This window comes from Carassius carassius, chromosome 5 (assembly GCF_963082965.1).
Source record: "Carassius carassius chromosome 5, fCarCar2.1, whole genome shotgun sequence".
Classification (NCBI taxonomy): Eukaryota; Metazoa; Chordata; class Actinopteri; order Cypriniformes; family Cyprinidae; genus Carassius; species Carassius carassius.
The window spans coordinates 18,739,099-18,761,148 of NC_081759.1; the positions used below are offsets into that span (position 1 = coordinate 18,739,099).

The window sequence follows — 22,050 nt, forward strand, 5'->3', positions numbered from 1 at the left end:
AAAGGATATATATATATATATATATATATAATTTAAAGATGACAAAAGCTTAAACTAAAATTTAAATTTAAAACAGAAAATATGAAAACACAAGGTAATTCATAATATTAATAAATATCATAATAGTAACTATAAATGATACCTAATATAACATTGAACATTTATAAATATCCAACTTTTTATTCAATTTCTAGTAAGAGAAAGCAAATATTTGATGACTACAATACTTAATGTCTAAAGTTCATCTGAACTTGTCTTTTATTTTTGTCTTTTAATTTACTTTTTTCCTCCGAAGTTAAAATGAATATTTACAGAGCTGCCTTTGGATTTGAACACAGTACATACTAGTTTTTTTGGGGACATATCAGTTTAAAGCTACTAAAAAAAAAAACAAAAAAAAACAGAGTAAACAGATGCAAGATAGTGTGTAAAAGCAGAGGAGTGAGGGTAATTTTGCATGACTAGTGATTTGAATGTTCATTGGTACAGTTTACTGCAGCCTTTAAAATGTGAGACATCTTAAAATGTCAAATTCCAATTCTTGATCTTGATCTTGTAAAATAGCTTAACTTTGGGATGTAGCATACTATACCAGTGAACCCAGTCAGCGGCTGTCAGAGATTGGTATTTGAATAGAGGTGATGGTTGAAAGAATTGAGAGCCCAGATGGATAGCAGAAGGGGCAGTATTGAGTTCATTTGTGTACCTGGTGCCCTGGATCTGCTCCAACTCTGAAGCCAGTCTTGCGCTGTGCTCCTGCTCCTCCTGCAGATGTCTGCGCAGCATGCGCAGCTCCTGCTGAGCTTCCACCTTTATGTCATTGGCGACCACTACTGCTGTCTGGAGGTCAGCCTGGAAATGGCGCCACTCTTCTGTCTCATCCTGAAAGTCCGCAGACAAACACATGCATTTTTAGTCATGTGGAGCGGAAGTGTTTTGGCCTTCTGGGGAGCTCATGGGGCTGGTCATGGAAATGTCATTTTCAATCTCGGTGACTGATGGGCACTGTCATGGTAGGCTGCAATCCAGCTTGCATTTGCAGCTCAAAGTGTGCTCTAATGAAGACCGTTCTAGTCTCAGACACATAGCACTGTTCTGCACAGATGGAAGATATTCCTCCTGAATTATTCAGACTAACATCCACTGTCAAACATGCATGACTATGCTCTAGTTCATTACAAAATGAAGAAAGTACAAGAAGAAAAACAGATAAACAATTCCACCTTCATCTGTTTATTCATGGCCTTAATCTGCTTCTCCAGCTCAGCCTTGTTTTCTTCCAGCCTCTTGATTTGATCTGAAAAAATAAGGACAAAATTATAATTCACAACAATTATATATAGACTACAATTTAAAAGTGTTGCTTTAGTAATATATTTGTTAGTTATTTTTTGTAAAAAGAGATTAATATTTTTATTCAACAAGGATGCATAACTTTTTTCAGAAGTGACAGTAAAGACATTTATAATGTTAAAAAAATGTCTTTCAAAAATCCTTTTCATTTTAACTTTCTATTCAAAGAATCCTAAAAAAAGTTTAACATTTTTCATAAAAAATAAATAAATAAAATTAAGCAGTGCAAATGTTCTTAATATGCATAAGAAAAATACATGTTTCTTAAGCACTAAATCAGCATATTAGAATGATTTTTGAAGAATCATGTGACACTAAAGACTGGAGTAATGATGCTAAAAAAATTCTTTACTATCAAATAAATAAATAACAATAAAATAAAAAAGCAGTTATTTTAAACTAATAATTTTTCTAATAAATCCAGACTTGATAAGCATGTGAGACTTATTTCAAAAAATATTAGACTCTAACATTAGTGTATCACATAAAATAAATGTATTTAAATAAATAAAAACTAAGCCTACAATTACATTTGTCTCTAAAACATCTTAATTACTGTGATATATCCAGACATTTATATATATATATATATATACACATACATATACACACATATACACACACACACACACACACACACACACACACACACACACACACACACACACACACACACACACACACACACACACACAAACAAACACACGTTTTTTTTTATTAAAAACAATTTTACTTTCTTTTGAATTTGGGGTAAACTATGACCCAAGCAAGTTCTTGAAACTTGGGATTAAAAGCCAAAAAGAGTCTTGAAATATAAGTACTGTTTAGCTTATATAACTAGGGGTAATAACAAGGAGCTATTTAAATGTATTTAGTTCACTGCAGCTGGACAGACACAAGCTGAGCTGCAATAAAACTACAATCTGCACCATGAAATTTCCTCCCCCCTGCTTACAGAGGAAGAGAGAAGAAAGCAAACACGCTCACAGTTCATATGCATCCAGCATGATGCAGTTTGGCAAAGATTTAAGCTGGAGAGATCTAAGTACTAAACAGCTCAGTATCTCAATCTATCCAGGCTGCCAGAACCAATCAATGTGTTTCACTAATCACAGCAGACTCCAGCCAGGGTGTGTGCATGTAGGACAGATTCTGCCAGATGATACTGTATATTTAGCATTGGCTGAGGGCGAACAGTTAAACATTCACAGCATGGGGATATGATCATTTGGCAAGGTGGTATACTGAGATCCAGAGACAGATAATTGTCATACTCTCCAGGTCCAGAATGCTCTGGTTGGTGTGCAGTCTAACTGCCCGTTGCTGCTCCACCTGGTCCTCCAACTCAAAGATGGTCTCTTTTAGGTCCCTGATCTGGTTCTCAGCATCTCTGTTCTTCTCATCTAAAGCGATCATGTTGGCTTTATGATCTTGTTCCTGTTTCTCCGCCCTCTCCAGCAGCTGCAGCCTGTCTGCCTCCACCTGTACATACAGACACATGAAGCCATGCCTCAAAAACTTTGTTACTATTTTTAAAACACTGTAGAGCAGCTATTCAGGAAGCATCTCTCTTATTTAATAAGACCCTTCTATTGCAGATTTAACTGGCTAGTACTGCACACTGACTTCAATCAACAGTTTTTGACCAACACAAACAGAGGTTACTGGCAAAACCTAACAACAAAACAAATTATTTTTTAAACATGATACTGATTTCTGAAAAAAAAAAAAAAAAAGATTGCCAGAGCTAAGGATTCAGATCATTACCACCCATCACGGGACAACACAATTCACATTTCCTATCGTTTTTGACCAAAATAACCCTTGATTTGTAGGCATTTTCATGTAATTGTAAGATACATAAAACAGATGAATAAAACAAAAACTGAAAATGATGGGTTAGATTAGATTTTAAAGAAATTAATACTTTTATCTGGTTAAACTGGTCAAAAGTGGCAATAAAGATATTTATAAACAAGATTTCTATTTAAATAAAATAGAAATAGAAATGCTATTATTTTAAACTTCCTAATCATCAAAGAATCCTGTAAAAATGCCACATGGTTTCCATGTCATATTAACAAGTACAACTGTGTTCAAAATAATAAGAAATGTTTCTTGAGCAGCAAATCAACATATTAGAATGATTTCTGAAAGAATAATGTGACAATAAAAAATTTGAATTCACAATGTCAATTGCATTTGTAATAAAAAAATAATAAATCCAGGCTTAGTTCTCTTACGAGAGCTCTCTCGTACTGCGTCTTAGCTAAGACGCTACGGGAAAAGTCTCTTTTCACGAAATACTGAAGCAAAAAATTATCCTTAATTTTGTATTTTTGTAAAGCGCATTTGCAGCAGTACACAGCCATAGGCGAGACGGCTCGTTCGCTCATTGGCTTGTTCTGCGGCAACTGCACAGCCTATCGAGCGCGGGCTGATGCAACATCAGACCAATAAGGGCGCTTCGCGCCCTTCTTGCCACTTCCCGCCGAAACGGGTGTGGCCCAACCTATAAAAGGAGCTCGAAAAGGCTGACTCACCTGATTTTTCATCTCTTCAGCGAAGCTCACGCATCGCTGGATCACGGAGGAAGCAAGCGCCGTCTGAGAAAGCACATCAGCAGGACGAGCCATTCTGAAGCTGCTGGCATCGCCGCCTTCCATTGCCGTTCCTGCTGCGCTATCCGGCGCCTATATCCTTTCAATCCTGTTATATACAAGCTGTTCTTTATGTGTGTGTGTGTGTTCGCCCTGCGACACACACTCGTAAAAGAGCTCGCGTCTTTTTTAAGATGCCTTCCTGCGGCTCGTCAGAGCCCCACTCAGCGAGGGAGACCGGTACGTCATCTGTGTCTCCTGCCTGGGTGAAGATCATGCAGCGCTCGCTCGCTGACGGCGGATGCCCCCACTGCGAGCTGTTGCCATGGTGACTCTGAGGACTCGCCTGGCCTTTTTCTCTGAGCCTGCATTCTCCGCTGCGCTGAGGCGCCGTAAAAGCATCGCTTCCAGCGGATTCCGGAACCGTCTTCAGCTCAACCGAGCTCGCCGGTTCGCCCTGTTCCACCGGCCCCCCCTGTATCGCTTCCCGGTGGGCAGCGCCCGCTGTTTGCCGGCGCGTCGTCCGAGGAAGTCGATCTCAGGGCCGCGTCGGGGGAAGAGGACACGCGCTCTCTGCTAGCTTCGGGCAGTGAGGGCTGGGCGAGCTCCGAGGATCTCGCGCCTTCTGCTCAGAAGCCCAGCAGACGAGCTGACATCGAGAAGGAGCCGGGGCGAATGCTCGTGTTGGCCGCGATGAGTCTCGGCCGCGAGTGGTTTGCACCAGCGCCCCCCCCTCTCGTTCCCGGCTGGATGGTATTTCCCTTTCGGATGAGCGTACTTCTCAAAGCCCGCCTCATTTCTTCCTGAGCTTCACGAAGAGGTGGCGAAGGCTTGGAACGCTCCATATTCAGCACGAACTCGTTCGTCTGTCTCACTAGCATTCTCCACACTGATGATGCTAAAAACAGGAACTACCACTCACTTCCGCCGGTGGAACAGGCGATAGCGACGCACCTTTGTCCGCCCTCTGCTGGACGGCGGCAAAAGCGGTGTTGCCATCTAAAGCCTCCTGTGTGACGCTGCGTCGGCACTACTAACGATGGCTGCTTCATCGAAGCGCAGGTGTACGAGTTCCGCTGTGGCCGAGCTCTCACCCAAGCGCGCCGCTGTTTCAGTTCCAGGAATTGTGACTGTCTCAGCGTTTTCTGCAATGCGCAAGCCTGCACAGTTGCCCGCTTGCCTGCACACAAAAGCCGTTATCACAACAGCTTCAGCAACGCAGCTCGAGACCCCCGTTCTCGCTCTACTGGCCGTCGCCCCGCGCCGCGGGGACCGCGGCAGAGGATTACGGTGAGGCCGGGAGCCCCGAAGCCATCCTGGGAAAGCCATCTACGCATGCTGCATGACGCTGCGTCGGCACTACACACGATGGCTGCTTCATCGAAGCGCCGGTGTACGAGTTCCGCTGCGGCCGGGCTCTCACCTAAGCGCGCCGCTGTTTCAGTTTCCAGAGATTGTGACTGTTTCAGCGTTGTTTGCAATGCGCAAGCCTGTACGGTTGCCCGCTTGCCTGCACACGAAAACCGTTATCACGGCTACCCAGATATTTCCCGAAAAAGGTGTAATTTCTGGTGTCCTGGCCACGGCCGATGGTGCTATAAATGTAGTGACGATGCCCACTGCTCAGTGCCCATCTCCGCATATAAGCACAGCCCTTCACACAGGGCTCGCGCCTATAATAGCGACTCAGGTCGATCACGCGCACTACATAGTAGACGTGCCCACTCCTCAGTGCCCACAATCACTATGTCACACGCGTCATGTGGTTTCTGTAAAAACAAAACCCGTGCACATTCGTCCGGCCACGGCCGATGGTGCTATAAATGTAGTGACGATGCCCACTCCTCAGTGCCCATCTCCACATGTAAGCACAGCCCTGCACACAGGGCCTGCGCCCATAATGTCGACTCAAGTCGGTCGCGCACACTGCATAGTAAACGTGCCCACCCCTCAGTGCCCACAATTACTATGTCACACGCGTCATGTGGTTTCTGTAAAAACGAAACCCGTGCATGCTCGTCCGGCCACGGCCGATGGTGCTATAAATGCAGTGATGATGCCCACTACCCAGTGCCCATCTCCACATGTAAGCACAGCCCTGCACACAGGGCTAGCGCACATAAGATCGACACAGATCGGTCGAGCGCACCGCATAGTAAACGTGCCCACTTCCCAGTGCCCACATACACTATGTCACATACGGCGCGGGGCTTCTGTAAAAACGAGGCCCGTGCACGTACATTCTGCACAGGCAGACAGCGAGTTGAAAGTGGTAAAAGTGCACACATGCAGCCCACGGTTACTCGCAGATATATCGAGTCCCACGGGACCCGCTCAGCCTCCCTCCAGTCGGTTAAGCGCCGGAACGGGGTCGAGGAAGAGCGATCTGCCCGCTGTGATCAGCGCGCTCCCCGCCTCAGATGCGCAGCACACTCGAGCGCCGCCGTTGCCCAGTCAACAGAGCGCGTTTCGCATCCAGCCCTTAGCCATTCATGCAGATGCATGGTCAGTGCTTCCAGGGGTTTCGGATTGGGTGCTAGGCATTATAAAGAGAGGCTACTCGCTACAGTTTTCTCGACGCCCACCGTGCTTTTCAGCGCGCGTCGAAACTACGGTCAAAACAGAAGTAGCACACATACTTCGGGCCGAAATATCAAAACTGTTGAGCAAAGGGGCTGTAGAGCCTGTGTCTCAAAGCGAGGGGGGGCTGTACAGCAGATACTTTCTGGTGCCCAAGAGAGACGGGGGTCTCCGGCCCATACTGGATCTAAGACAGCTGAACAGGCATTGATGAAACGCAGTTTCAAAATGTTCACGACCAGGAAGCTCCTCGCGCAGATTCGCAGAGGGGACTGGTTCATGTCAATAGATCTGAAGGACGCGTATTTTCAAATACAGATAGCGTCAAACCACAGGCGATATTTGAGATTCGCCTTCGAGGGCCAGGCATACCAGTTTGCAGTCCTGCCATTCGGCTTGTCCGTAGCTCCTCGTACGTTTACGAGGTGCATGGATGCAGCGCTCGCTCCTCTTAGACTCAGAGGCACACGAGTGCTGAATTATTTGGACGACTGGCTGGTTCTGGCCGATCATGAGCGGAGCTCATGGACCACAGAGCCGTTTTACTCGATCACCTCGAGAAGCTCGGCCTCAGTGTCAATTGGGTGAAGAGTTCGCTGAACCCCAGTCAGACGATCCTGTTTCTGGGTATAGTTCTGAACTCGTGTTCCATGACGGCGCGGCTGTCACCACAGCGCGCGATGGGCATTCAGCGTGCAGCGAGTTCTTTCTGCTGTGGCGCGACTGTGTCGCTCAAACACTGTCAAAAGATGCTGGGTTTCATGGCCTCAGCATCTCCGGTTCTGCGGCTGGGCCTGCTCCGCATGCGCCCCCTGCAGTTCTGGCTGAAGGCTCGGGTGCCGCGCAGAGCGTGGGCGTCTGGCCGGCTGCATTTCAAGGTCGATAAGAGCTGTGTTGCGGCTCTAGCACCTTGGACAGCGAACGGCTGGTACCGATCAGGTGTAAGCCTGGGGACTTCCCCGAGTGTGAAAATGGTGTCGACGGACGCCTCCACTTCGGGATGGGGAGCGCTGCTCGAAGGCAGACCGTCCTTTGGCCTATGGTCAGAACGGGAAAAGCTCCATCATATCAACTGCCTGGAAATGCTGGCAGTGGAGAACGCGCTGACGCGCTTTTGTCCCCATATCAAGGATCACCACGTCATAGTCCGTTCCCTCCCGTCTCCCTCCTTCCGCAGGTGATAGAACGGATGAGAGAAAAGAGATGTTCAATACTGCTTGTAGCACCTCTTTGGAAGAACCAACCATGGTTCCCAGATTTGATGCAGTTAGCAGATGTCGCCCCGTGGCCGGTACCGTTGAGGAGAGACCTCCTCTCGCAGGCCAGGGGCTCGATTTGGCACCCTCAACCGGAGTTGTGGTCCCTCTATGTATGGGCACTCAATGGTTACCCGCTGATCTCGCAGTGGGAGTGCTAAATACCATCACTCAGGCTAGAGCTCCGTCGACACGACGTCTGTATGCCTCGAAGTGGTCGGTGTTCTCCAGCTGGTGCACAGCTCGAGGTTATTCACCCCTTAGTTGTGAGGTGACGGAGGTCCTCTCCTTCCTTCAGGAGCTGTTGGATAAGGGCAGAGCCCCATCCACGCTCAAAGTTTATGTGGCTGCCATCGCGGCGTTTTCTGAAACGGCGTCCGGTCAGTCAATAGGAAGGAATGATTTAGTCATCCGGTTCCTCAGAGGAGCTAGGAGGCTGAATCGTCCCAGACCTCCGTCAGTCCCTATGTGGGACCTCGCGGCGGTTTTGGAGGCCTTGAAAGGTCCCCCTTTCAAGCCTATCCAATCGATTAGCCTTCAGCATCTGTCGTTCAAGACAGTATTCTTGTTGGCTCTCGCTTCTGTGAAGCGTGTGGGTGATTTGCACGCGCTCTCGGTGAGCCAGTCGTGCTTGGAGTTTGGGCCCAATGACTCAAGAGTCATACTCAAACCTAGGCACGGTTATGTGCCGAAATCCCTCAACACACCGTTTCGGGCTCAGGTTATTGCCCTGTCTGCCCTGCCGGTGTCAGGGGAGGATGGAGACTCGAGTCTTCTTTGCCCTGTCAGGGTTTTAAGAGCTTATGTGTCTCGCTCTGCTGCCTTTCGGCAGACGGAGCAGCTATTTGTCTCGTTCGGTGGGCGTTCCAAGGGAATGGCTGTTTCGAGACAGACTCTATCCAGATGGATAGTTGACGCCATAGCGTTAGCTTACGCTTCCAGGGGCCTTCAGTGCCCGTTGGGCGTCAGAGCACACTCCACAAGAGGCATCGCCTCGTCGTGGGCGTGGTCTACTGGGATCTCCTTGCAGGATATATGTATGGCGGCAGGTTGGGCCTCGCCGTCTACATTTATCAGGTTCTATAACCTGGAGGTTCCCGCCTTGCAAGCAAGGCTGCTGTCGGTATAGGCGAATCAGGGCCCTGAGGGGAATTCTGAGTTCACGAGCGCTATGCGCTGCCGACTGTTATATGGGCAGTATTGCGTAAGACCCGCATTGCCACATTGGTCAGGCCTTGCCTCGGCTGTGTGACGTCATATTGCCGCATCTACGGATGCTGCTAGATATGGGACGGAGGGCTTTTTCCCTTTTCTGTCCTGGACTCTCTGTGAGTCCCTCAGGTGACTGTGCACTGTAAATCCTGGGCGTTGCTTCAGGTTTATTGGTGTGTGATCCCTGCGCGCACGGCGTTTTACATTGGGTTCCCGTAGCGTCTTAGCTAAGACGCAGTACGAGAGAGCTCTCGTAAGAGAACGTACTCGGTTACTAAACGTAACCTCGGTTCTCTCTAGAAGAGCGAACGAGTACTGCGTTCTCTGCCGTGCGCACGATTCACTCTGGTTCGCTTCGGCGATGAAATAAATCAGGTGAGTCAGCCTTTTCGAGCTCCTTTTATAGGTTGGGCCACACCCGTTTCGGCGGGAAGTGGCAAGAAGGGCGCGAAGCAGGGCGAACACACACACACACATAAAGAACAGCTTGTATATAACAGGATTGAAAGGATATAGGTGCCGGATAGCGCAGCAGGAACGGCAATGGAAGGCGGCGATGCCAGCAGCTTCAGAATGGCTCGTCCTGCTGATGTGCTTTCTCAGACGGCGCTTGCTTCCTCCGTGATCCAGCGATGCGTGAGCTTCGCTGAAGAGATGAAAAATCAGGTGAGTCAGCCTTTTCGAGCTCCTTTTATAGGTTGGGCCACACCCGTTTCGGCGGGAAGTGGCAAGAAGGGCGCGAAGCGCCCTTATTGGTCTGATGTTGCATCAGCCCGCGCTCGATAGGCTGTGCAGTTGCCGCAGAACAAGCCAATGAGCGAACGAGCCGTCTCGCCTATGGCTGTGTACTGCTGCAAATGCGCTTTACAAAAATACAAAATTAAGGATAATTTTTTGCTTCAGTATTTCGTGAAAAGAGACTTTTCCCGTAGCGTCTTAGCTAAGACGCAGTACTCGTTCGCTCTTCTAGAGAGAACCGAGGTTACGTTTAGTAACCGAGTACGTTTTCTTTCAAAAACCTGGTAGTGTATTTAGCTGTAATATTTAGGATAATGTGTTAATTTTGAGACTGAGGTTTTAATTAATCATACTTCTTTTAATAGGGTTTACAGGGATAATATGTTCTAAAAGAACCATGTCCAGATCGATGCAATTCAACATTCATTAGAATCATCAATTATTATCCACCCTTCAATAAACAAAACATTGCTTTTTCAAAGAAATTCATCACCATAGAGCTCCTTTTAGAATGAATGGTCATAGTCTAGTCTGACTTTTTAATTAAATGTGTACATTTGCACATCTATACTGATGATGAAGTACAAAACTGAACTTAACATCTGATTTCTATAAAATGAGTATTAAATCAGACAACAGAAAACAGTATTGCTCCAGTGTTGCATATTAATTCATTGAGAATTCTTGTTGTGGTATAGGTCAGGTCATAATTCAATTGACAGCTGGATCAGCTATACAGAACAGAACAATGTCTCAGTCACACACACCTCTTTCTTCAGAGCCTTGTGAACAGAGACGTGCTCACTGAGTGTGCTCTAAGACGAGTGTGGCATCTTAAAGCTCTGTCCAGTGGCAACTCCCTCTATGACACCTGGACTGAGGGTTTACACTGAAGCCAAAAGGCTTGGCTCACTCAAAGCGGTTAGGTCAGAGAGAAAATTAAAGTTCATTTTGCATTTGGAGGTTCACTGGGTTCATGTGAAAACCACGAAGTGCCAGTGATGTTCATGTTCTTGTGGGATTATAATGGTCCTTTCTGTGTATACTTGTATTTTAAAGGATGAGGTATGCCTCTAAACACATCACTACAACATTTACAAGTGAAACTAGGCAGCTACAAAAGTTCGCCTTTCGATATTTATGTAGGTTCCTCTTTCATTTTCTGGTGCTCTAGGCAGAACATGAAAACACAAAATATGCACTGTGGTTGGATGTAATGCAATTGTATATGTGGTGACATTTTAATAGGTTACATGCAGTCCTTTTTTTGACATTAAGAGAAATAGCATGCTGGCAGAGCTTTGTAGAAATCAGAGAGGGTATTGGGTAACAAAGTTATTTACCCAAGTTGTCCTTTTAAAAATTGTATCACATAAATGTTCCTGAAGGACTATTAAGGGCAACATTCTTATTGCTTAAGGCTTTGAGATTTTGCTATCAGTTTGTGTTTGGGAGATATCAGCTAATGTTTTGTTTAGGGGGGTTATCACTGCTCTCCCTGCTCTCATCCATGCTAGGCTAGGCTGAAGCAATCAAAATCAACAAAAGAGCAATGATATACAAGTGCTATAACAAGTCTCAGTTAGCTTAATGCAGTACACATAGCAAGGGCTTTTAAATAATATAATAAATAAAAAGAAAACAGATAGAGTAAAAAAAAAAGAATAGAGCAAGTTAGTGTTAGAGGTCTTTTTTTGGTTTTGATAATTGTAAAATAAGTGGAAAATAAAATAGAAAACAAAAAGATTAGAAAGTTAGATATTATTATTATTTTAAGAAAAGAATTACAATAGTGAGTGCTAAAGTTAGAGGGTCAAATAAAGATGGAATAGATGTGTTTTTAGCCGATTCTTGAAGATGGCTAAGGACTCAGCTGCTCGGATTGAGTTGGGCAGGTCATTCCACCAGGAGGGAACGTTTAATTTAAAATTCCATAAAAGTGACTTAGTGCTTCTTTGGGATGGCACAATCAAGCGACGTTCACTTGCAGAATGCAAGCTTCTAGAGGGCACATAAGTCTGAAGTAATGAATTTAGGTAAAGGGGTGCAGAGCCAGTGGTGGTTTTGTAGGCAAATGTCAATGTCTTGAATTTTATACGAGCAGCTATTGGTAGCCAGTGCAAATTGATTAACTGAGGTGTGTTTTTCTACAAGTTATATAATTATGAAAAACAGTAAACAAGTTTCACCCAAATTTAATTTGTCTTTTAATTTATGAAATTTAAACACATTTTATTTTTGGTAAATAAAGGGGATTTGCTATTAAAATTAAAACATGGAAGAAATATTGTGATTTATTTCTTTAAAAAATAAAGTTTTATAAATTTTTTCAACAGTAGTAGCAGTAACCTTTAGGCCTAATGAATGCATATTTGTCATTTTAACTGAACTTAAGACTGGTGGTGAAGCTTGAGATATTTTTGGTCATTGAGGGTTTCTGTAAAACAAATAGTAATAGATCATATTAATTATTATTAAAAGATAATACTACTACTAATTCTACTATCATACTAATGTATATACAATGCACTATGAATTGATGAGCTGCTGGGTTCATGAATATTAATAACGTTGTCTGCGTTCGGTCAAACTGATTTGCTGAAATCAAAACAGGGACGGTACTAGATCAGCGCCAGCCAATGAAATTGCCATTTGCGCATTAGCTCCGCCCACTACCAGAGAAACCGGTATGTCTTCTGCTTGTTCGAAAATGAATATGAATAATTCTAAATGAACTCCATTATTTTGACAGGAGAAGACAACAAAGAATAGTTTACATATAGCGTGTCGATTCAGCGTGGTAAGACTCTCGCTCTCTCTCTCTTTGCATGTGTGAGAAACAGCGCTATCAGTAAAGCGACGGTGAGTCGTGCTCCTTCACACAGAGTTTACAGAGCGTCAAATACAGGTGGTGCGTCCATTGAGATGAACTGAAAAGTTCAGATCGCTTGATGGAGAGAGAACTCTGAAGCTCAGATGCTGAAATTAATGCAAGCATCATGCGCTTCAGTCTATGTAGTAAACAAACCCGCACGTCTCTGCCATTCATTAATTCACACAGAGACGCGCAGAATACGGATTCATATTTCAAACAACTTTTGCTGCTTAACATTTACAGATACTGGTCCATATGGAGATTTGATTGGATTAATTTATGCTAACTTTAACAAATTCCATGACTGTCCATATTAAAATGTAAGTTTCATTTTCATGACGTTTTCTGCTTCGCGGAAATCATAGCACTGAACCGGGTTTGAACGGGACCTTGGTACTACCGGTACTTAAAGAAACCTGGTACCATCACATTTACATTTTTTTTAGTACCGACTTGGTACCGAAGTACTGGGTCTTTTGACAACACTACTAGTCCAGCCTGGACAGAACAAGAGCTTATACACTTGTTCCTAGAACTGCTTGGTCCTTCATCCAGCAAGAAATGTCTTTTAGACAAAGCTGAGATGCGAGCAGCTACCATCGGATCATCAGGATGGAATGAATGGTAGAGTTGAGTGTCATCAGCATAACAGTGATATGAAAAGCCATGCTTCTGTATGATAGAACCTAATGATGCCATGTAGACAGAGAAGAGAAGTGGTCCAAGAACTGACCCCTGAGGCACCCAAGTAGTTAGATGTTGGGACTTGGACACCTCACCTCTCCAATATACTTTGAAGGACCTATCTGATAGGTAAGACTTAAACCACTGGAGTGCAGTTCCTGAGCAGTGTTGGGCAAGTTACTCTGAAAATGTAATCAAATTACTGATTACTCCTTTTAAAAGTAATCACATTACTGTTCTGATTACTTTACTTAAAAAGTAATTAGTTATATTACTAGTTCCCTATTTGTCGGTCACTACAAGTTATGTCGAACGACATATGGGGTCTCACTTGGGAGGCCAATCTTCTCTGAGTTTAAGAGAAAACGCCAATGAAAATTGGCTAGTGGATTTAACATACCTGAGCCATCTGTGGACTTATTCTAACAATATTCTCATAGCACTGAAGCATTACCAAATTAAAAGCTAGTGATAAACAAATAATTGGCCAGTATTTAGGTCACTTCAAGATTATTGGAAGAGGGCGATACCTGCATCTTTATATTATAAACTACCAATGTGGTTGGTTCTACACCTTGTCCAGTTTCCCTGAGCACACTCCGTTTACTGCGTACCTGCTGTAGCTCTTGTCGTAGCTCCGTGCAACTCAGCTCCAGCTTGTCTCTATCTTCATGTGCTGCTTTAAGCAGACTTTGCAACTCTGTGTTGTCACTGGCACTCTGTACTGCCTTCAGCTCAGCTATCTTCTGCCGCTCGACCTCCACTTGCCCTTTCAGACTAGCACTCTCCACTCTCAGAGCCTCCGTGGCTAGCTGCTGTTCCTCAGTTTTCCTCATCGCCTCATCTTTAGCAAACTTCTCACTCTCCAGATGCCCTCGAAGAAGCTCTACCTCTTCTTTTAAGCTCTTCACAGCGATTTGTTCCTCCTGATTCTCCATTTCCAAAGCTCTAAGACTCCCTGTCAGCTGCTGTTGGATGTCTACCAGCTTCTCTCTTTCAAAGCGGGAGCTCTCCACTTGCTCAGCCAAACGCTGTTCAAGCTCTGCAACCCGAGAGGCACGTGAAGCCTCAGCTTCATTACACTGAGCTTGTTCTCTGAGCCTCTGGAGAAGGGACTCATTCTGTTGTGCCAAAAGTTCTACACGCTCCCTTTGCTGCTGTAGGGAAGTTTGTAGTAGGCCCTTCTCCTCCGCCAGACGCTCATTCTCAGCTGTTAGTTCCTGGACAACCTGTTGCTGGTCAGCCAGCTCCTGTAGAGTGGCCTGAAGTTCTTCGGCTGTACTGTGGTGACTCTCTTCCATCTTCTGGATGCGGTCTGTCAGGGACTCCACTGAGAGCTCTTTCAACACACTACTGGGCACAACACTATTAATGCTGCTACTGACTGAGTCACAGCGTGAGGGAATCTTTTCAAACTCTGAGGATTCTGAGGAGGGTAAAGGAGAGCCTTTGGTTTCACTACCATATGACGCAGAAGTTTTAAGGTGTCTTCCACTGACTGCACTGACGGCATTTGAAGTGGTGTTTTCTGGAAAAACTCCATTAACTGAATGATTACTAGAGCTGGTTAGCAGTGTTGTGGTGCTCTCCAATGTAATAAGCTTCTGCTTCAAAGCCTGATTCTCTTCCCGCAAGGTTGCCAACTCACGCTGGAAACATCCATTCTTCTCCTTCAGTTCCCCTACAAGCACCTGAATGTCTCCAGACTGTGCTGAAGTCCCTTCTATCTCTGAATTCCCCTCTGGTGTCCCAGCCTCTGATGATGAATCCTTCCCTTTCTGCCGTTGGAGCTCCATCCGTAACTTACTGATCTCAAACTCTTTGGTTTTGGCCTCAGCCAGAAGCTCCCTCACTTGACTCTCCAGCAGGTTCTTGTCGAAAACAACAGTCTCTGCTTTGGTCTTGACAGAGCCACGTGAATGCTTGGATAGTGTGGACAGACTAGAGGTGCTGGAACTGGTGACCATCTTTTTGGCTATAGAGCTTTTCTGTTGGTCACGCAATGAGACACGTTCTCTGGAGATGCTTTGTGGGATCTCACGAGGAGCTGGTATCCCTGACTTTTTGGTTGATTGGACACCTGTGTAGAGAGGGAATAATGATATTCTGTTAGTGTTGGAAGTCTTTGTCTAAGTATATGCTGTGCAAAATAGTTTTCTTGAGCAATATGATCAACCAAAACCATTCCTATGGGCAGCTATAGCTCTTTTTTTTTTACCCAATAAATGATGTGATAAAAATTAATGATGTTTACATATGACTAAGGCCATAAGAATTAAATAGCAATATGCTAAAACCACTTAAGCAACAATATTGTTTTAGTTAGCCAACTCCAGTCCACCAGACCAGAGATTATGTAACAATGCCACCATTTTTTCATTCCATTGTACAAGGACTGTTGTATCTGTCTGAGAGGTCATTCATTTAAAGCAGCAGGACAAAATGTGTTTTGTCTTGTCACATTCAAATGGCCACCAGGCACTGCCTCACTACACTGCAGCCATAGCAGCACAGCAGAAACAAGAACACTCTGGCATCTAACTGGAATCAGAATGGGTGTGGGTGATGTATATTCCTTCTTTATGCTGTTTGCAAAATAGAGGTTAATTATTCTTTAGGAGGGAGGCTGGTGAAGGATTTTGTGGGTTTTGGATTAATCAGCAAATACAAACACAAAAATATGCTGCGGCTTGTTAACCCTCTGGAGTCGATCCCCGCATATACGAGTGTTGAGGCATCTTCTGATAACCCCAGAAAGAACTTAAATTACACTTTCAGTTTTGATCATACAGATAAGAGCAATACATCAATTGAATCTGTAAAGGGTTTACTTTTATTTGTATCCACACATAATAACAACAAAACTTTGTGCATTTATAAAATAAAGAAAACAAACAAGGTGCGCTGTCTGCAGCCTTGGTCTGTGGTGATCTTCATTTACAAATGTGTCATTAAAAGGAACTGTAACACAGTGAATACTCAACGAAGAGACACGAGAGAGATATCTATAGAAAGCTTGACATGTCTACTTTTAAACTAAGCAAGTGCTTCCAAAAACAAATATTCTGTGATAAAGTAATCCATATGAAAACAATGTGATGTCCGTCTTTTCATGTCTCCCTTCATTATATCTAATGTGACCACGTTCACGCGCTGAACGCGATATTGAGATTATAATGTTCCACACGAAGCTTGCGGCTTGTAAATGCCCACACAGAAAACAAAGCAGTGAGACTGTTCTTTTTTTTTTTTTTTTTTACTTTTGCTTAGGGCTGAAACGATTCCTCAAGTTACTCGATTACAAAAAATGATCGAGGCAAATTCCTCTGCCTCGAAGCCTCTTTTAATTTATTTTAAATCTCACGTCAGGTTCTATCGCAATAATTTTTTTAATGTGACACAATGGTTTACGTCACCCAGAAAGCGGAAGGAGACACAAGCGCTGAGTCCGAAATCGCAAACTGCAAGGAGTCAGCAGTGTTTTGACTTGAAGGCGCGGGCAAACATAAAGAGAACGTCGTGGTGTGTGTCCATTGCAAGATAGAGCTGGCATACCACAACTAGGTCCCTATGATTTACGCGATGCAGAAAACGCGGAGGGAATCGCGGAATCCAGTCATAAAAACGGAATTTACAGTTTAACACGGAATGGCACGGAATCTTTGCAAATTTTGAATTAATTAATCAAAAATAGGTAATTGCACTTACATCAAATCACGATATGGACTAATATCTGTAAATATTAAGCCGGAACAGTCTATTTAAATATGAATCATGCATGTTCTGTGTGTCTCTGTTAATGAATGGAGCAGAAGTGCGTCTTCATTCATTAAACACACGGAAGCGCGAGAGACGCTAGCAGTGATTTCAGCTTCTGCTGTCTTACTATATAAGATGTGAACACATGAACAACATCTCCAGAACTGCTCTGACAGTCACTTCATGAGCATTTGACCGTTTGATTTGAGGTAAACTAGCTTCACATCACATACACAGAACTGTAAAGGTATGCCAACCCGTCAGAATAAAAGTCAGGTTAAAGACTATTGTTCAGCAGAATGTACATAGCCTACTACTAAAAAAAAATCAAACATAATTTTTTTTAAGGTTTAATCACACAACATTTCTTCCATGTTTTATTTTTAATAGTAAATCCCCTTTGTTTACCAAAAAGTTAAGGTAATTTTCCATAATTAAAAGATAAATTAAATTAATGTTTTATGTGTTTAATGTTTAATGTGCATCTCAGAAAATGCTTTATTTAAAACCCCAACTGAATGGAACTTAAATGCACTTAATTCATCTGTCAACTTTATTGTCATTGTTCACAGTACAAGTACAGACAGAGAAACAAATGGTAATAATTAAATGTTTATTTTTGATGTATGGATTGCATTCTATGCATTTAAAAAATAAAAAAATATTTTTTTTCTAAAAAAGGAATCTTAGTTGTTAATTTTAAGAGACCCAGGAGTCTTATTTTCTCTTGCATAATTAATATTGCACTTTAATGAAGCAAAAAGACAGTCCTACTTTTGCTTCACGCTGAGAGGAATAAGACATAATTCACCCTAAAAAGATGCACTGAGGATTACCTCAGGATTTGAGTTTTGGATTTCCTCAGAAAAAAAATGAAGTGCTTAATCCAGCAGAGATCATAAACACGAGTAAGTCTCTTTTTTAATTTATATACTTGTATTAGGTTTCACATAACATGTACACATTTTTACTAGTTAGACATTTCCAAACTATAATTCCTGACTAAATGTATAATCAAGTGAAACATTATGAAGTTTCATTTGCATCATCTAAATGTTCTACTGTACTACTAGTATCACTGACCATCACAATAATATTCATAATGTAGTTTATTTAAGAGCACATAAACAATATACCCTTTGGAAATGCTAGTGTGATGTTGATTTATATATTTCAACATGACACAATACCAGTAAATACCAGTTTGCTAAAGCAGTAATATTGTTCCAATATTTTTACTATTTAAAATAACTGCTTTCTATTTTCATATATTTTACAATTTAATTTATTCCTGTGATCAAAGCTACATTTTCAGCATCCAGTCTTACTCCAAGTTTAACAATATACATTATACCATTCAAAATCTTGGAGTCAGTATATATAAAAATTTTAACCTTTATTTAGCACACACGTGATGATAAATAAAAATGATTAATATGATAAATGTTACAAACAATGCTGTTCTTTGAATTTATCAAAAAATCCTGAAAAATATATTCTCAGCTCTTTTCAACATTAATCATAATAATAATTATAATAATAATAATAACAATACATTTTTTTTTTGAGTCGAAAATCAGAATATTAGATGAATTTTTGAAGGATGCTAAAAATTCAGCTTTGAAAGTCAGCTTTGATTGTTCCTAATAAACTGTTTAAAGCTGATGCCTTAACCTAATACAAAGATTATTTAAAAGTGACAGTTTTCAAAGAGATCACTGTTCCTCTGGCCAAAACAAAGTCAACCCATGGGGCCTTGAGATGGTAGAGAGAGATAAAACTACAAATATAAATGGCATATAAAACTACAAATACAGAGGAACACACGTCTTCAATGAGCAAACCTATAGGATGCAAATGCAAGAATTAGGGTTGTGGCGATAGGCGATAGTATTGTGTATCGACGATAGCAGATGTCTCTATCGATATTTAAGATGATATTTAGGCTCATTCTCCTATTAATGCATTAAATAATAATAATAATAATACTATATATATATATATATATATATTATTTTATTTTTTTATTAGGCAGCCTATTATAATTTGGCTATCAAACTGCCAAGCTATTTCACTTCAGTACAGCATTTCACACACACGCGTGCACACGCGCACAAATAAGGATTAGAGCCTGTAGCCGGTGAAGAAGTCTCCGTCCACAAACAGACGTACATCATCTGCAGATATAAGATATTTCATTGCACTTTAACAAGTAATCTGAACGGCCTATATATGTGCAATATTTTAAACGAGCCCTCACTACCTGAGTTTAATGCCACAGTTATGTTAGAATGCGTCTCATTCTTGTTTCTGTGGCGGTGCGTCGGGCTCATCATGAGGCGCGCAGTCCGGAGCGCTGTATGACTGATGCATCAGTTCAATTGAACTTTACTCCAAATATATGAAGGTACCTGTTTTGAATGCTTTTCACCGTTGACTGATTTTGCAGAACATTTAGACTGATAGCTTCCATGCACAGATGTGGCAGATTTGTCTCAGGACGTGCGATATGACAGTTACGTCTGACTATGTATGAACAAGCCGTTTTAAATACAGTATTTTTATATTTAACGTTAGTTTATCACTATGTTTGAAAGCATATTTTTTCAATTATTGGTGATTCCATGCTATGAGGCCATCATTAAAAATATTTTGGTTTGCAGTAACAGTAATTTTTTAAAAAAAAAGGGTCGGTAGGTCAGTCTATATTTTTTTTTTTTAAGTTTCAATGTAAAAAAAAAAGTATCTTTATGTGATGGTGATGACGTCGGTATGAATTTAAACAAATTAGCATATCGTGACGTCACTGACTGGGTCTTCAACCCGTGCCTTCGGGCGCATCTTTGCAAACCTCATTTTGATGCAGGCTATATAGACCACAAACAAATGTAAATCTTTGTCAAAAACATGTTTATTGCATGAATTTCAGGTGAAAAGAAAAAAAAATGAGGTACTGTTATACTGTTTTACATGCATCCACCGCTAGGTGTCAATGCAACCTACAAATGAGAGAACGTTTACTTTGCTTTCTTGGGTTGTCACTTTTGTGCAAAAAATCCTGTTTGATTTGAGTGAGAAGTGTTCATTGAATCGATTGTAAAATCGATTTTGCATGTCTAAAGTTTTATACGGCAAATAACACCAAATATAGGTAAATCCACGGACAACAGACAGGACGAATGTAAAGATTCAATATATTGGTAAAGACCAATATTTCTGATGATTTATTGGCGTGAGGTTACGTGCACAATGACAAACAGGAGTGCAACATTTTCGAAAAACAATAAGCAGAGTGGTCTGCCATAATGCAAAACATTTACTGCAGGCTTCAACATGGCTGTGTTTACGCTAAAATTTCAACAACAACAAAAAATCACATAGGCGATTTTCTTGGGCTGTCAAAAAAAATATTTTTTCGAATATTCGTCGAATTTAAAATAAAAATCCACATTCAAATGCGCATTCGAATTTTAGGTGTGCACTAAAGAAGCTGCCTTATGAGAAAAAAAAAGAGAACATCAATGTGGAGAAGATCTTGTTTAAATCAAAACTGAAACCAAGCCGTTCACACAGAACGCATATTTCGCACATTTTCTAGAGGGACACCTTTGGACTCGCGTCTCGCACAAGAGAGCCGCATGTTTAGAAAGACATGTAAAATTAAATGTATTAATTTAATTTTCTAAAAATATCTCGAGACTTTATTTTGGGTTTTTGTTCCCCATCCCACTGCATCTCATGTTTTTAAATGAAAAAATGTATCCTGTGTAACTGGTTTTCCGCCCTTTTTATTTATTTAACAATGCATGGATACATGATGCTGCTTTTGTTTATAGTTCTTTAAGCAACTTAATTAATAATAATTGGTCCATAAATATTATTTTAAATATTATGTTTTTTTCACAGTCATGTATTCTAATGCTTTGAATAAACATGCAGTAATATTTTGCTCGATGCGCTATTTTGAGGCCTCAGAAGAGAAGGAAAAAGCTTTTCTTCACCCTAACTGATAAATTATGCATTTTAAATTCGAATACAATTCGAATGTTGATCATATTTAAGTAAAAAATTTGAATTTAGTTTTTTCAGCTATTTTGACAGCCCTAGGCGATTCAAGACCGAATCTGTATGAGACTGTCTGACTACCGGCAGAATTCACATTTCTGTTGTAAAAAGAGAAACATTGTGCAGAAGTATTATTTGCTGTTATGCGTGTTTGTCCGAAGCTGCAGTTGCTGTGTGACGCCTGTTCAAAAAAATAAAATAAAATACCTGGACGCGCTCCGAGAGAAGGTCGTTAAAATCAATTTCCTATTTCCGTTTTCGAAACTTGTGTTGGTTGATTCGTGCTTGATTCGTGCAATAGATTTTCGAACATAAAGTGACAGTCGACACGGTCACAGTTTTAGACTAGACGGAAGAAGGGATGGGAAAAGATCTGGGCACAGTTTTTCCAGAACTTCGTGCCAAGTTAGTGCGGTGTCGAGCTGTTTTAATGAATTTTTTTAGATGTATTATGGTGCCCGAACCCGTATGACTTTGAACAGTGACCGCGAACATTTGGTTTACTGCAGCCGCAGCCATCATTACCAAGCGCGAACCGTTGACTCTGACAGTGAGTGAGAGTATGAGACGAAGCGAACGCACAGGCCATAGTATGACATCTGTGTAAACATAGATGACGTCACAGGGTTTTTTTTAATTAAAGAAGATAGCCTTCATTTGTATGTAGGCCTAGGCAATTTATATATTTACAATTCTTACTTAAAAATAATTAATAGTATTTTATTGCTTTTGTATAAGTTGTTTGAAGAGTAAAAAAAAATTGGTCGGTCTTAACCCAAATTTACAATCGTCAAGTCGGTCGGACTAAAAGCAAAAAAACAAAAAAAAAACAAATGGAGTCGGTCCTAAGTTGACAGGGTCGGTCAGGTTACAGCAAACAAGAATATTTTTAAGGATGGCCTGACAAGAACAAAGAGTCTCTCTCTTG

General features: G+C 42.0%; 1 protein-coding gene across 2 annotated transcripts in view; it reads right to left on the reverse strand.

Annotated features, from left to right (window-relative positions):
* LOC132140911 (cytospin-B-like) overlaps window positions 1-22,050 on the reverse strand; it is a 201,024-nt gene that overhangs the window by 48,561 nt on the left and 130,413 nt on the right. For both annotated transcript variants that reach the window (XM_059549973.1, XM_059549974.1), the window contains 4 exons: window positions 13,913-15,378; window positions 2,628-2,835; window positions 1,224-1,297; window positions 707-882 (listed from right to left, as the gene is read on the reverse strand). In XM_059549973.1, coding sequence (XP_059405956.1) covers window positions 707-882; window positions 1,224-1,297; window positions 2,628-2,835; window positions 13,913-15,378 — 1,924 coding nt within the window. The remainder of the gene's footprint in view (window positions 1-706; window positions 883-1,223; window positions 1,298-2,627; window positions 2,836-13,912; window positions 15,379-22,050) is intronic.